The sequence below is a fragment of the Mustela putorius genome, unplaced genomic scaffold, assembly GCF_011764305.1.
Source record: "Mustela putorius furo isolate JIRA1106 unplaced genomic scaffold, ASM1176430v1.1 tig00003834_pilon_pilon_pilon, whole genome shotgun sequence".
Classification (NCBI taxonomy): Eukaryota; Metazoa; Chordata; class Mammalia; order Carnivora; family Mustelidae; genus Mustela; species Mustela putorius.
This window is the reverse complement of record NW_025421987.1, coordinates 61,095,287-61,109,293: the sequence shown is the minus strand read 5'-3', so window position 1 is coordinate 61,109,293 and position 14,007 is coordinate 61,095,287. Positions and strand designations below refer to the sequence as shown.

At 41.7% G+C, this 14,007-nt stretch overlaps 1 protein-coding gene across 8 annotated transcripts in view; it reads left to right on the top strand.

The window, feature by feature from the left end:
* Nucleotides 1-14,007, top strand: part of VEPH1 (ventricular zone expressed PH domain containing 1) — a 242,823-nt gene that overhangs the window by 63,995 nt on the left and 164,821 nt on the right. For all 8 annotated transcript variants that reach the window (XM_004755625.3, XM_004755627.3, XM_013057757.2 and 5 more), the window contains exon 5: nt 1,859-2,025. In XM_004755625.3, coding sequence (XP_004755682.1) covers nt 1,859-2,025 — 167 coding nt within the window. The remainder of the gene's footprint in view (nt 1-1,858; nt 2,026-14,007) is intronic.

Genomic DNA, 14,007 nt, shown 5'->3' with positions numbered 1-14,007 from the left:
TGAATACTATTGCTGTAAAATTTTAAAGCATGCAAAACAACACCATAAAATGTTTGTTGGTATAGACGCATACAACTAAGAAGTAAAAAAAACATCCATGAAGATGATAAATACCCTCTTTAGGATGGTGGTTGCCCTTGGGGAGAAAAGGAAATGAGTGGGATAGGAAGCCATTTTGGCACGAGATTTTTTGACAAAACTAGCCGGTGGACACAACCCCATTCTTTATATTATTACCTCATTTGCCTAATGTCTTGAAATATTTCATAATTTTTAAAAAATGTTAGTTTATAAATGGAATTTACAGGATTTCTCTTTTTGCCTCTGAATTTATAGAATTTCTACATCGAAGTGTCTTCATCAGTTTCTAACTTAGAAAAAAAATTTATGCATTTCCTTTTGCATCATTTGATCAAAATTCAAGTCAGCTGAAAATGACTAATCTGGAGATTTTCCCTTTAAGACTCTCAGGGTGTCTAATGAGTATCACACCAAAAGCCTTATACCAGTTTCCTGTCTTTGATTCCAAAAAGAGTGCTACTTATCATGAAATTTTTTAGGGATTGGTCAGTGTGTTTATATAATTAAGCTCTAAGATCTATTGTACCCTGTACAGAGTGGGCATTACATTTAAAATTCCTGATTGTTTAAGGAAAAGCTCTTGGTTAAAAGAGAAGGCAAACAGATAAAGCAATGTGTTGTGAATGGACACAACTTGTTTTAAAAAAGAAAACCCTGAATATTTCTAGTACTTTGCAGTCCTTGGGCATATGACCGAAACCTGCTGGAGATTAATTATATGAACTACATGTGGGAAAAGCAATTCTCATTATTAATCATCACCCATATACATTTAAGTTGATCCAGAATCACCCTTCTACTATTTTTAGTCTGGTATTCTGGTATTCTGAAAATGATAGCCTTTGTCCAATTCTCATATCTAAATGTCCTTTATATGTGGACACATTCCTTCTGTGTGAGAAAGGTCTACATGTGTATAACCACTGGTGCTTATTTGATTCCTTCTGTGTCCTTCTTCTATATACAAAGCCAAATTTAAAGTAAATAGACACAAAAAAATTTTTCTTCAAGAAATCCCTAGAAACCAATTCTCCTGAGACATTTAAGTACTTGAGAGACTTTTGAGAAAAAATCCATACCATAAAGTGATAAGCAGATGTTTCCCATATGTCGTTTGCAGATAAGTCCCTGTAGCTTATGCAATATCTTTTCTGGAGATTTTGCCATTTTAAATCCAGTTGTCCATACATGTCATTGAGGCAAATCATGTGTGACAAACAAGCTGAGTCTAAACTTCCCTTGAAATGGTACAGAAATTGGGGATTTAAATTTGCATTGCTACTTTTCTGACTATTCATAAAAATAAGGCAGCTTTGCCATATGTCAGTTGTCTTAATCATGCCCCCATATCTCTCAGGAACGTGGATACATTCCTCTGCACTTTTTTTGGTTCAGTTTCATGCTTATGGCACTGCTTAGTTTTCATTTAAACAGCATCCAAATGTTATTTCTCGTCAGGAATTCTTTGTCAGAACAGTTTCCTTCTAAAGGGTGTGGTCTGGTTACTGTCAAATTTTCCTCTTTCCCCATGGTGCCTTACTCAGGAAAAGTTTTCATTAGATAATAAATAAATAAAATATCCCCTTGTATGGAATCCATTTAAATCATGCTTTAGTGATTTTTCAGAATAAGATATGGTGTTATTTTTAGCAGAAGAGTTGGCCCTCACTCCTCACTATTTAATGAATAAGTGCAAAGGTTATTGCATTGACAATAAATGTGTTTCCACTGCCTGTGAACTAATAACTCACCATTCTTGGTATTGTTCCCTCAACAGGCAATGCCATGCTGTTGAGGGTGTTGCCCGCAGTGTATGAAAAGCAGCCTCAGCCAATCAACAGACACCTGACAGAACTCCTGGCCTTGATGTCTCAGCTGGAACAACCAGAACAGTACCATCTTCTCCGGCTTTTGCATGTAGCTGTGAAGAGAAAGCAACCAGAGGTAAAAAAAAGCAAAAGCACATCACGTTATTTGATGGTCCACACAACCAAGCATGTTTCTGGGTGTGAGAACAGGATATGTGCTTCAGGTTTCCGCTCCCGTGTGCCCAAACACACCCATCTTTAAATGAAAGCACTCATTCGCTTTTTCTAGAACCATGTAAGTGAGGAGGTGACGGCAGAGGTTGGGTGCTGTGTTATGGTTCCCCAGAGAAACAGAACCAGGATACATATATCGTGAGCAACTGAGATTGGTTTACATGACTATGAGACTGAGGAGTCCTGCAGTACAACCTTTGTACGCTGAGGGCCCAAGAGAATGAGTGGTGTAGTTCTGGTCTGAATCCAAAGGCCTGAGGAGCAGAAGAATCAAAGTTGTGAGCCTTGGTCAGAGTCTGAAAGCTTCAGAACTGGATGGCTGGTGGTATAAGTCACGGTCTAAGGCAGGAGTAGACCAATGTCCCAGCTCAACCACTCATACTCAGGCCCTCAGCAGTTTGGAGGAGGCCCACCCACGTTGGGAAGGGCAATCTGCTTTACTCAGTCTACCAGTTTAAATGCCAGTATCATCGGGAAACACCCTCAACAAACACACGCAGAATAACGTTCAAGCAGGCATGTGGGCACTCCATGACCCAGTCAAGTGGACACATCAAATTAACCATAACAGGCACAGTACTAAAAACAGAACAAAGGTAAAACCTGTCACTATGGCAGAAAAGCTTGAATTGAAATTGAATGTGGCCGTGCAGTCCAGGAATCTGGTTTCTCAGAAAAGGCCAAGGAAATGACCTATGCATGGAGAAGTCAACCTGGAGTGACAGCAGAGCCTTGTTTTCTAGGTAGCAAGTTAGTTGCTGATTTTTTATAATCAAATAAAAGATTGAAATAATTAGGATGATTGTGATAAGCAGTCACAGAACACCCAACCCATGTTGATTTAAATAATAAAAGGAATTTATTAGCTAATTAGATGGGGTAAAATGCCTTCTGATGAGGTGGTTGATCCAGGAGCTCAAATAATACAAAGAGAACAGTTTTACTATTCTCTATTTCTCAGATTTGATTTCTGATTTTGGGTTCCATTTTCAGCAGGCTTTCCCCTTGTGGGCTCCATATAGGTCCAAGGGCTCTCGAGGCACCATGCTTCTTCTACCTCCCCCCCCACCACCAACATCCAAACAAGAGTCCTGGTATTCTCTGTTTAGGACACACACTGTACCCCTGGTGCTTCTGCTGACCCCCAGTGATACTCAGATAGAGACTAAAGACTGCTAGGAAGGGGAAAGTAGAAACGGATTACAGAAGGTACCCAAACATGTGCTCAAGTGAAGATTAAAGGTCAGCCCAAGGTTTTATCAATCATGGTTGCAACTCTGTTTCATTTCCTGAGTGAACATTAAGGCGAATACTGGAACATTTGAAGTCAACATTCAAACTGTTCAAAGAAAAGCAGGCAAAAATGGTCATATGTGTAATTAACCACAATAGGCTGCCAATACCTGGTGGTAAGGAATCATTTCTTCTTTTCTTCTATATCCCAGACCTTGGCATAGTACCCAAAAGCACTCAGTAAACATTCATGAAATGAAACAGAATAAAACGTGGTGATAAATGTTCTACAGATGGTACAAACAGAAAGAGGGGCAATAAATTCTGCCTTAGGGAGAAATAGGTAACATGAAGATTTACAGTGGGAAGGGCCTCAGGGCTAGACCTTGAAGAATGGGAGGTTTTGATCCAGGTGGAGCAGAGGGGCAAAAGGCCTTGAGGAGGTGGAGACAGGGTTAGTTTTCTGCCTTTTTCCAGATTCTCAGGTGATGCTTTTCCCGATGCTTCAGACCACACTTTGAGGAGCTAGGTGGGAGGTTGGGCAGAGGACTGGGTCATATATGTTACCTGGTGTGTGTTTTTGCTTTTGCCCTTAGAACAATATATTGTCATTATTTTTGCATGACTGTCTTTCCTAGTGCGCTCTAAACTCTTTGAGGAACATAGGACCTGTGTCTGCATATTCACATGCATTCCCTAACATAGCGCTGCACACACAGTAGGATTTCAATAAAAAGTTGATGAATTCAGGGAGGAATAAATGACCAGAAGAGACCAAAGAGCCTGGAGACCTTGGAGAACCAGGGAAAGATGTTGAGGTTCCAAAGGATGAAAAGTGACTCAACAGGATCAAGATCTGGAGAAGTAAAGGACCTCGGAGACAGGAACTGAACTTAGCTTTGACAACCGGGGACTCTGCAGGGCACTGCCTATGTGGGTGGGGTGAGGAGTGGTGGTCCTCTATTATGGACTGTGTGTGGAGGAAGGTTAGGAATTGACTGCACGAGTGCAGAAGTTTAAAGAAATAAGGAGAGCTAAAATAAAAACCAGTCACAGTGAAGAGATTGCAGATGTGGAACAAAGTACTAGCTAGAATCAGGGACTAGAGGCAGTTGGAGAATGAATACCAGAGTGTTAGTGGAGGAATCAGTTTGGGAAAGAATTAAGGACAGAAAGTTGGAGCAAAACTGTAGTAGAGTTTGGGCAAGGAGTTGAGGGATCACTGGATCACCTAAGTGGAGGCTTGGAGTGAAGGGAGCAGAATGGGTAGGGTATGTTTCCCAGCCCTGCTGAAACAAATGACCACAAACTTGATTTAAGACAGCACAAATTTATTATCCTCCAGTTCTTGAGATCAGAAGTCACAAATGGGTCAGCAGGGTTGCACCCCTTCTGGAGGCACTAGGGGAGAAATCTGTTTCTTTGCCTTTTTCCAGCTTCTGGAGGCTGCCTGCACTTCTCAGCTCCTGTCTTGCCTCCCTCTCACCTCTGCTTTTCTTATCACATCTCTTTCTCTGACTCTGAGCCTCTTTCCTCCCTCTCCTAAGGGCCCTTGTTGGTGCCACCCAGATGATTCATGATTATCTCTCCATCTCAAGACCTTGAACTTAATTATACCTGCAAAGTCCCTTTTGCCGTACAAGGCAACATCATTACATCATCATTACAGGTTCTGGGTGTATATACATCTTTGGGGAGTCATTATTCTGCCTACCACAGATAGAATCTGGGGACCAGATGATATGGGGGAATGGGGAGGGGTGACCAAAACACCAAACTTGATTTCATAAAGGAGCCAGCTGGCATGCCATTTTATTTGCAGCCTGCAAGAAAGAGCAAAACATAGTTTTTGGAAAATCAGGGGAAATAAAAATTCAAAGGGGATCTAGGGAGAGTCACTTAATTCAATTTATTTCCCATGGGCTAAAGGCTGGACATAAATGTAGATGAAACCAGCAGGAGGCTCACTTACAGGAAGGGGAAGGAAAAAGACTTGGGGTCTTCCAACCTAAAATGATGGGATCCAAGAGTAATGGTGGTACCATGGGTGACATTCAAAGAGGTCTCATCAGACACCTGGTTATAGCTCCTGTGGCTGAGACACAGAAAAAGATGACAGGGCCTCTTTAACTCCCAGCACCTTGAACAATTATGAGGTCCTAAACACCCATGGTTGGACACTCTCCTCTCAGTGCACTGAGTTTTTATATACATGCTGTGTTCTTCTGGAATGTTCTTCCCTCATCAGCACTACCACTCTTTCTGGACTGACTATTCCTGGTCCTTAGACAAGTACTTTTTTTTTCTTAAAGATTTTATTTATTTATTCGACAGAGAGAGATCACAAGTAGACAGAGAGGCAGGCAGAGAGAGAGAGGGAAGCAGGCTCCCTGCTGAGCAGAGAGCCGGATGTAGGACTCGATCCCAGGAACCTGAGATCATGACCTGAGCCAAAGGCTGCGGCTTAACCCACTGAGCCACCCAGGCGCCCTCAATGATTATCTTTACCTCTGCAGCACTTACCCAGATATAAGTCACTTTGACAATTTTCAGTTCTTGCCAGGAATCTTCTGATTCCTTCCTTCCCCACATCTCTGCCATACCAAATTTCACACTGTAATGAATCTGTCTCTACTGGACTCTCTCTGGGCCACCTTGGCTGTGATGCAAATGCTGGAGACATGAAGACCACTTTGCTCACCACTATGTGCCTGAGGCTTTGCATAGTACTTGGCACACAGAAGTCACTCCATGAATATTTCTTAACACAGATGAGTTAGTATTAGTGCCTAAATTTGCAGAGGAACTTATCATTCATAAAGGACTTCTTTTTTTAAGCATCTAATCCTACCAATCATCTAATCCTACCAATTTATTTATTTATTTTAATTTTAAGATATTATAATTTATTTGTGACAGAGAGAGATAGCAAGAGAGGGAATACAAATGTGGGAAAGTGGGAGAGGGAGAAGCAGGCTTCTCTCTAAGCAGGGAGCCCAATACAGAGCTCGATCCCAGGACGCTGGGATCATGACCTGAGCCAAAGGCAGACACTTCACAACTGAGCCACCCAGATACCCCTAATCCTCCCAATTTAATTTACTCCTACCAATAACTCTATGATGTGTTATTTTTTTCTCTATTCTATACCAGTCAAAATGGATGTTCTGGGAGGTTAACTTGACCCCATCACACAGGTAGTAAGAAGTAAGTGACAGATCTAGGACTCTGATCCCCGATCTCCTTCTCTCTTCTTGTGTGGGGAAATAACCAAGTTCAATTCACTGCACTTTGCAGCTGTTGTATTTTTTACAAATTAAAGTTTTGTGGCCACCCTGCATCAAGCAAGGCTGTGGTTACAATTTTTCCAATAGCACTTGTTTACTTTGAGTCTCTGTGTCACACTTTCATAATTCTTGCAATGATTCAAACATCTTTATTATTATTATATTTGTTATGGTGATCTGTGATCAGTGATCTTTAATGATACTATTATAATTATTTGGGGGTACCCCAAACTGTACCCATAGGGATGCAAACTTCATAGATAAATGTGTGTGTTTTGACTGCCCATTAACCCTCCATTCCCCATCTCCCTCCCTATCCCAGGGCTCCCCCATTCCCTGAGACACAACACAATTGAAATTAGGCCACCTAAGAACCCTAGAAAAGCCTCTAAGTGTTCAGGTGAAAGGAAGAGTAGCAGCTCTCTCACTTTAAATAAAAAACTAGGCATGAATTAGTTTAATGAAGAAGGCATGCCAAAAGCTGACATAGATCAAAAGCTGGGCCTCTTGTGCCAAATATCGATCTCTTAGCTAAGTTGTAAATATAAAGGAAAAGTTCTTGAAGAAAATTGGAAGTGCTACTCCTTTGAATGTATGAGTGATAAGAAAACAAAACGGCCTTATTTTTGCTGTGGAGAAAGTGTGAGTGGTCTGGATAAAAGATGAAACTAGCCATGATGTTTTCTTAAGCCAAAGCCTAATGCAGATCAGTTCTGCGAAAGTGGAGAGAGGTGAGGAACCTGTGGAAGTGAAGTTTGATGTTGAAGCTGTAACAAGCTATGCAGATGATCGAGCTAAGAAACTTCATGAAGGTGACTGCACTAAACCACAGATTTTTCCGTGCCAATAAAACAGCCTTCTCTTAGAAGAAGATGCTGTCTAGGAATTTCATTGCTAGAGAGGAGAAATCAATGCTTGGCTTTAAGACTTCAAAGGACAGGCTTCTCTTTTGCTAGGGGTTGCTGCAGTTGGTGACTTCAAGTTAAAGCCAATGCTCACTGACCAGTTTGAAAATTCTAGAGCCCTTAAGAATGATGCTAACTCCACTCTGCCTGTGCTCTAGAAATGGAGCAACAAAGCCTGGTTGACAGCACATCTGTTTACAACGTGGTTTACTAAATATTTTAAGCCCACTGTTGAGACTTATAACTCAGAAAAAGGAAGAGGAAGAGAGAGATTCCTTTCAAAATATGATGGCTCATTGACCATTCACGTGGTCACCCAAGAGCTCTGATGGATGTGTACTATGAAAGCAATGTTTTCATACCTGCTAACATGAGTGGATCAGTGAGTGGATTTGAACTTTGAAGTACTACTACTTAAGAAATACACTTCATAAGACTGTAGCTGCCATACATAGTGATTGCTCTGATGGATCTGGGCAAAGTAAACCGAAAACCTTCTGGAAAGGCGTTACCATTGTAGACATCAGTAAGAACATTCATGGTTCATGAGAGGAGGTCAAAATATTAACGTGAACAGAAGTTTGGAAGAAGTTGATTCCAACCTTCATGGATGACTTTGAGGGATTCATGACTTCCCTAGAGGAAGTAACTGCAGATATGGCAAAAATAGCATGAGAACTAGAATTAAACAGGAACCTGAAGATGAGACTGAATTGCTACAATTTCGTGATAAAACTTTTAAAGATATGAAGACATGCTTCTTTTGGAGGAGTAAAGGAAGTGGTTTCTTGAGCTGGAATCCACTCCCAGTGCAGAAGCTGTAGAGACTGTTGAAATGACAACAAAGGATTTAGAATCTTACATACATTTGGTTGATAAAGCAGCAGCATGATTTGAGAGTACTGACTCCAGTTTTGAAAGCAGTTCTACTGTGGTAAAATGCTATCAAATAATATTTCATGCTGTAGAGAAATCTGTGAAAGGAAAAGTCAGTTGATGTGGTGAATTTCATTGCTGTCTTATTTTAAGAAATTGCCACAGGACCCCAGCCTTCAGCAGCCATTGCCCTGATCAGTCAGCAGCCATCAACATAAAGACAAGAACCTCTGCCAGCAAAAAGATTACAATTCGCCGAAAGCTCAGATGATGGTTAGCATTTTTAAACAATGTATTTTAGCTAAGATATATACATTTTTTAGACATAATGCTATTGCACACTTAATAGACTATAGTAGAGTATAAACATAAATTTTATATGTGCTGGGAAAGCAAAAAAATTCATTTGAATCTCTTTATTGGGCTGTTTACTCTATTGTGGTGGTCTGGAACCTCTCCAAGGTGTTCCTGTAGGGTTCCCAGCTGGTTACAGGAAGCAGAGGAGGGTAAACAAGGGGCAGTAATAGTTGTTGAACTAATGTCAAGTTCGGACACTGTGTAGGTGTTTTATAACATTATCTCACTTATTCACCATAATAACTTTTCCTTTGGTCAACAGAAAAGTCAACGTTTGGAGAGGTTGACAACTGTGGTGGTACAAAGGAGTGATAGCAAAGTGGCTTTTCACAGTCTCTTCTTCTTTACCAGCCCCTCCAATTTTCATATGGGCAGTGTCTGTTTCTCCTATTGTTCATTACAGTCATACTGCCCTCCCTGAGACTGCCACTTACAGAAGATCTGTGGCTATCACTGGTTAGGTAACTTTCCTAAAGCCATAGATTTAAGGCTGGGCTACATTGTGAACCTAGTCTAATTCTAGCTGTTGAGATCTTTTGGCCTCAACATCCTGGAAAAAGGCTGTCAGGCTGTGGCTTATGAAGCAGATGGAAATTCCAGAGGGCCCAGTGGACGATAGCAGTCAGAAAGGTGAGCTAGAGAGGAGAAGAAGGAATAAATAAGACTGAATGAGGAGGAGGAGAGAGTGAAAGCAGAGTCCCGTAGGCATTGTTGAGTGCTGGGTGTGTATCCTAGAATGAAGAAGCAAGGAAATCCACAAGTTTAGGAAATCCACAGTGATGTGAATGGACCCTACCTGTGTCAGGGCCCTAATGGGGGAAGAAGTTAGAGCAGGAGAAAGATCCAAACCTTTGTTTCTCATCAGCACTCTCCTTCATGTTAAAGCATCCCCCACCAGCCTCCTATGGCTTATCACACAGCTCTTTGGGAGCTCACACTTGATTACTGAGGTGTGTAGGCAGTGAGCCAGAGAAGTGCCAGAGTCACCTTCTCTCTCTTACATTCCTTAATTAGACAGTGGGCAAAAAAGAAGCAGGACAGGGGTGGGGATGGGTGTTGTGGCCAGCCAGGCAGGTGGGTTCCCTTCCTTCATCGCTGCCCTCTGGGTATCTCTCTTTCAGGAAACTATCCTTTCTAGCTGGAGGGAGGGAGTTCCTGGCTGGTGATTCAGGCTGGAACCTCCAGAGAATCCTCAGGGTCCATTTATAGGAAAAGGCTGGGTGGTCAGTTTTCCAAGTGGCCTTTTGGGGCTAAGTCTGTATTCTTGGCTGCCATAAGCCATGCTGTAATCTAGCCAACAAAAGAAAGAGAATTTAGTAACACATAAGGGCCCATCTGTTATTATCCCCAGGATTTGGGCCTCTAGCCCCAACCATACAGAGATGAGTGGCAGAAAATAGCAATGTCAGCCCTCTGTTGATTAATGTCCAAACCCAGAGAAACTGCTTTTGTGGTCTGGCTCCTAGAGGAGAGAGTCATTTTCTTGGACTTTCCCTCAACAGCTTTGAGCATTCCTATTCACGTACCTAATCGTGCAGCACCTACCCCAGCATCATCTGGCTGACAATACTCAGAGGTCACTTTTGGTACTTATTTAAAATAAGAAGCTATTTGCAGAACATTAAGAAGATGGAGTGATGGAATATATAGTCTGTTCTAAACAGTCTTTGGAGCAGAACCATCGTTTTAAGAATATATATTTTGTCAGTATAGTAAGAGTGATTAGCAAAGGATGAATGACAGTTATTACATAGTTTTGGAGATTAATAGATTGTTAATGCTGGCCAAATTAATTAGAAGATACAGTTGAGCCTGAGGATCAATTTAAGAGGGAGTACATAATCACACATGTACACACATGTACACACACACAATAGCTCTACCTTCTATTCTATGCATAAGAGTTGAAGAGTCATTTGTTGCCAATTAAGTTATGGTGCTATGTGTTCAGATGGCCCTACCCTCAAGGTCCCCATGGCCTGGGGTGATGAGATGCAATGACAAAACTTGAGGTCAATGACAAGATGCTAAATCCGTCAGCAGACTGCTCTGGGAGCACAAAAAAGACAGTGATTAAGTCTGCCCTGGAAGGAGTGGACAAGTCGGAGATAGGTGACTGTCTTTAAAAAGGACTGTCTTTAAAAAGTGACTGTCTTCTAAAGTAAGGAAGGTCCTGATCTGAGCCTCACCTGCATGTTCTCCCAATTTCCATGCATTCCGTTGCCTATTAAATGTAGTCCAGGTAACTGGGACCTTGGAAATCTTTTCCTATGTATCATCTCCTTCCTGCTTCCAGGGCTTCAGCAGGCCTGGTCCCTGGATCTGTTCTCCCAAGGACAGGCCATGCTGACGGTGTGACCCCACAGGCCTGAGGCGTGTCCCAGATGAGCTTGTATATGTGGGCTGGGGTATTCACATACATGCATACAAGACCCCTTTCAGGGCAAAGCTGAGGGAGAAGAGAAAAGAGGGACAAGAAATGTGGTCTAAGGGTCATTTCCCTCTGGTCCCTATACCCAGGCCAAAACTTCCAAATTCAAATAAGGCCTCCTAGACTGTTATAAAGGTATATGTGTCAGGTGGAGGAGTAGCTGCTGAGTATTTGAGTGTGTGGTGTGACGACCTTTATTTGTCCTCTAACCCCTGGTCCTGCATGTGTTCAAGTAGGCTGTGGGGAATGGTTCCCACGAGTACAACCATTTGAGATGGGCTTTGAAAGCATAAGTGTTCTCTCTGTGTTGGGACCAGCTGTGGGTGATCAGTGGCATGTCTCTGGGTCAGAGTTCATGGTGGAAGAGACAGTAGATATGCCTATCAGTGAATGCCATGGCATTGGGATTCCAGCTGTAAGCCATGAGAAATCTTTGGAGATTGAAGTCTTGACATGATTCTAATGGGGTTTTGGGACAATGACAGAAGAATAGAAGGAAGAGAGATTTGAGGCCAGGGGTCAGTTGGGAAGCTCTTTCAGAAGTCTGTGCCATGAGGTTTATGGCCTGAACAAAGGCCATGTCGGCTTGCTCTCCTCCAGGCATTAATGCTGTCTTAGTGGCTACTCTGCTCTCAGTGATGACAAAGCTTTCTCTGAGATGTGAAGCAGCCCCAAGTGAAGCAGCATGAAAGAAAGCAGCCTAAGGAAATGCCCTGTGTTTAGAAAATAAAATTCCTTCTTATTCAAGAATAATCTATCTAAAGCCCAAAGTACCACTTGCTTTTCATATGTATGATAAACTTCAAGAAATATCTATCCTTTCTATCACCATCATAATAAGCTTTGGGCTATCAGGAAATGGCAAAATAATCAACTTTTGTTTAACTGGTAAAATGACTTTGTTTATGCTATTCAAGGCTTCTCTTCTCTTTGCTTCTATGGGTTCAACTCTGCCTAAACATACATGTATCCGCCATGAGCCAGTTCACTAGCTAGCTTGCTCACTTGTTTTTTCTTTTCTTTTCTTTTTTTTTTTTTCCTTTATGGGACAATGAATACAGTATTTTTCTTGCATGGCTTGGGATGTATGGCTAGAGTTTAAATAAAATTGGCATGACTAGAAGCACGTGTCACAGAGACCTTCATGTTCCAGGAATAGGACATGAAGTGTAAGGACTAGGAAATGGAATTTTATAGAATGGGGCAGGAAGTGTGTAAGCATTTTCCATTCCTAAAAGACTCAGGTTAAGTATGGTGCCCTGACCCAGAGCAGCTGGCTGACACTTCTGCCTCATGTGCCAGGGATCTCTCGTGGTTTCTCCTGAAGGACATACAACGGCTTCCAAATGCACAGGCAGCATTTACGGAACTGTGCATTCCTATGTGCCATATACCAGAAACAAGCCCTGGCCCTTACTTAGCAAGTACTGGCTATGAGTATCAAGTTTAAATTTGTACGTAGGATAATTTTAATAATCTCAAAATGTCTTTTTTATGTCCCTATTAGTTATGTTGTATATGACATGTGACAATATGTATGTTAAACATTATGTGCAACTGTTCAACACTATGGGGTAGAGTGTGGAGGTTATTCAAATGCTACCTAAAAAGTCATTTAGACATGTCTTCCTTTGATTTGTGCCTCAAATATTTATCGACTCATTTTTTGGCCAGGCTTTGTGCTAGGCTTTGGGTGTGCAATGGAATACAAATTAGAATTGAGTCTTGACCTTGTAGAGTTTTTATTCCAGCCTGCAAAGCAGACATCTAGAGCAGCAATATGAAGAAAGCATGAGAAGGGTTTGTTGGGAGCCATTTAGGGTATGATGGGGCCTCAGCCTAGACACTGGACTGAATGGGGAGAGAAGGGAGTGGAGGAAGGCTTTTAAAGGAAACAGCAGCTAATCTATGGCCTCAGGAGTGAGGAGTGTCAAGCAAAATAGAATAATAAGAATTATAGGCAGAGTTGATCACATGAGTTAAATACTAGATGCAAGAGAAAACTTAGCAGGTCAAGAAAAATTTTTTTAAAAAATCAACATGGTTGAAGTATGATACGTGATAGGATCTAGATGGGAGACGGTAGAATAGGTAAGATAAGTCTAGAAAGATTGTCATCAGTTCAGAAAAGGTATGTTAAATCTCTATCTGGAGAACAATGTCAAATTAGTGAACTATGCTAAGCGGGGGAAGGGTTACCATTGTGGCCACAAAGCAGAAAAGGAATTGGGTGGATGAGACTAAAGACAGAGAGAATAGTTAGAAAGCTGCTGGATAGGTTCAGGATGAGGGGATCAGTGGTTTCAGCTTAGAGGTACCTGCTGACAGTACTTTCCTGACCCCAGACTGAATGAGGTCCCCAGGACATGTCTCACAGGTCTCACAGCACCTTGGATTTTCCCTGTACGGCACTTAATTAGAATTTATGGTTAAGCATTTCCTTTGTAATTATTTGTTTTATGGAATGTCTTCTTTACTACATACTGAAGTATTCCACAAAGTCAGACTTATTAGCAGCCATAACACTGGCACCTAGAACACTACCTTGCAAATAGGGAGGATTCAATAAATATTTGTGAATGAGTGAGTGGAGAGATGAATGAAAATGAAGGGAAGTGGAGAGATCTGTGAGATACCTGGGAGGTGGAATGAACCACTTGGTGGTTGCTTGGATGAGGCTCTGATAAGGGAGAAACAGATGTCAAAAGTGACTCCCAGATTTCTGACTTGAGTAGCCAGGCAGATAATGGTTCCATTTATGGAGAAAAGAGATACTTAGAGCTAGCTAGAGAGGG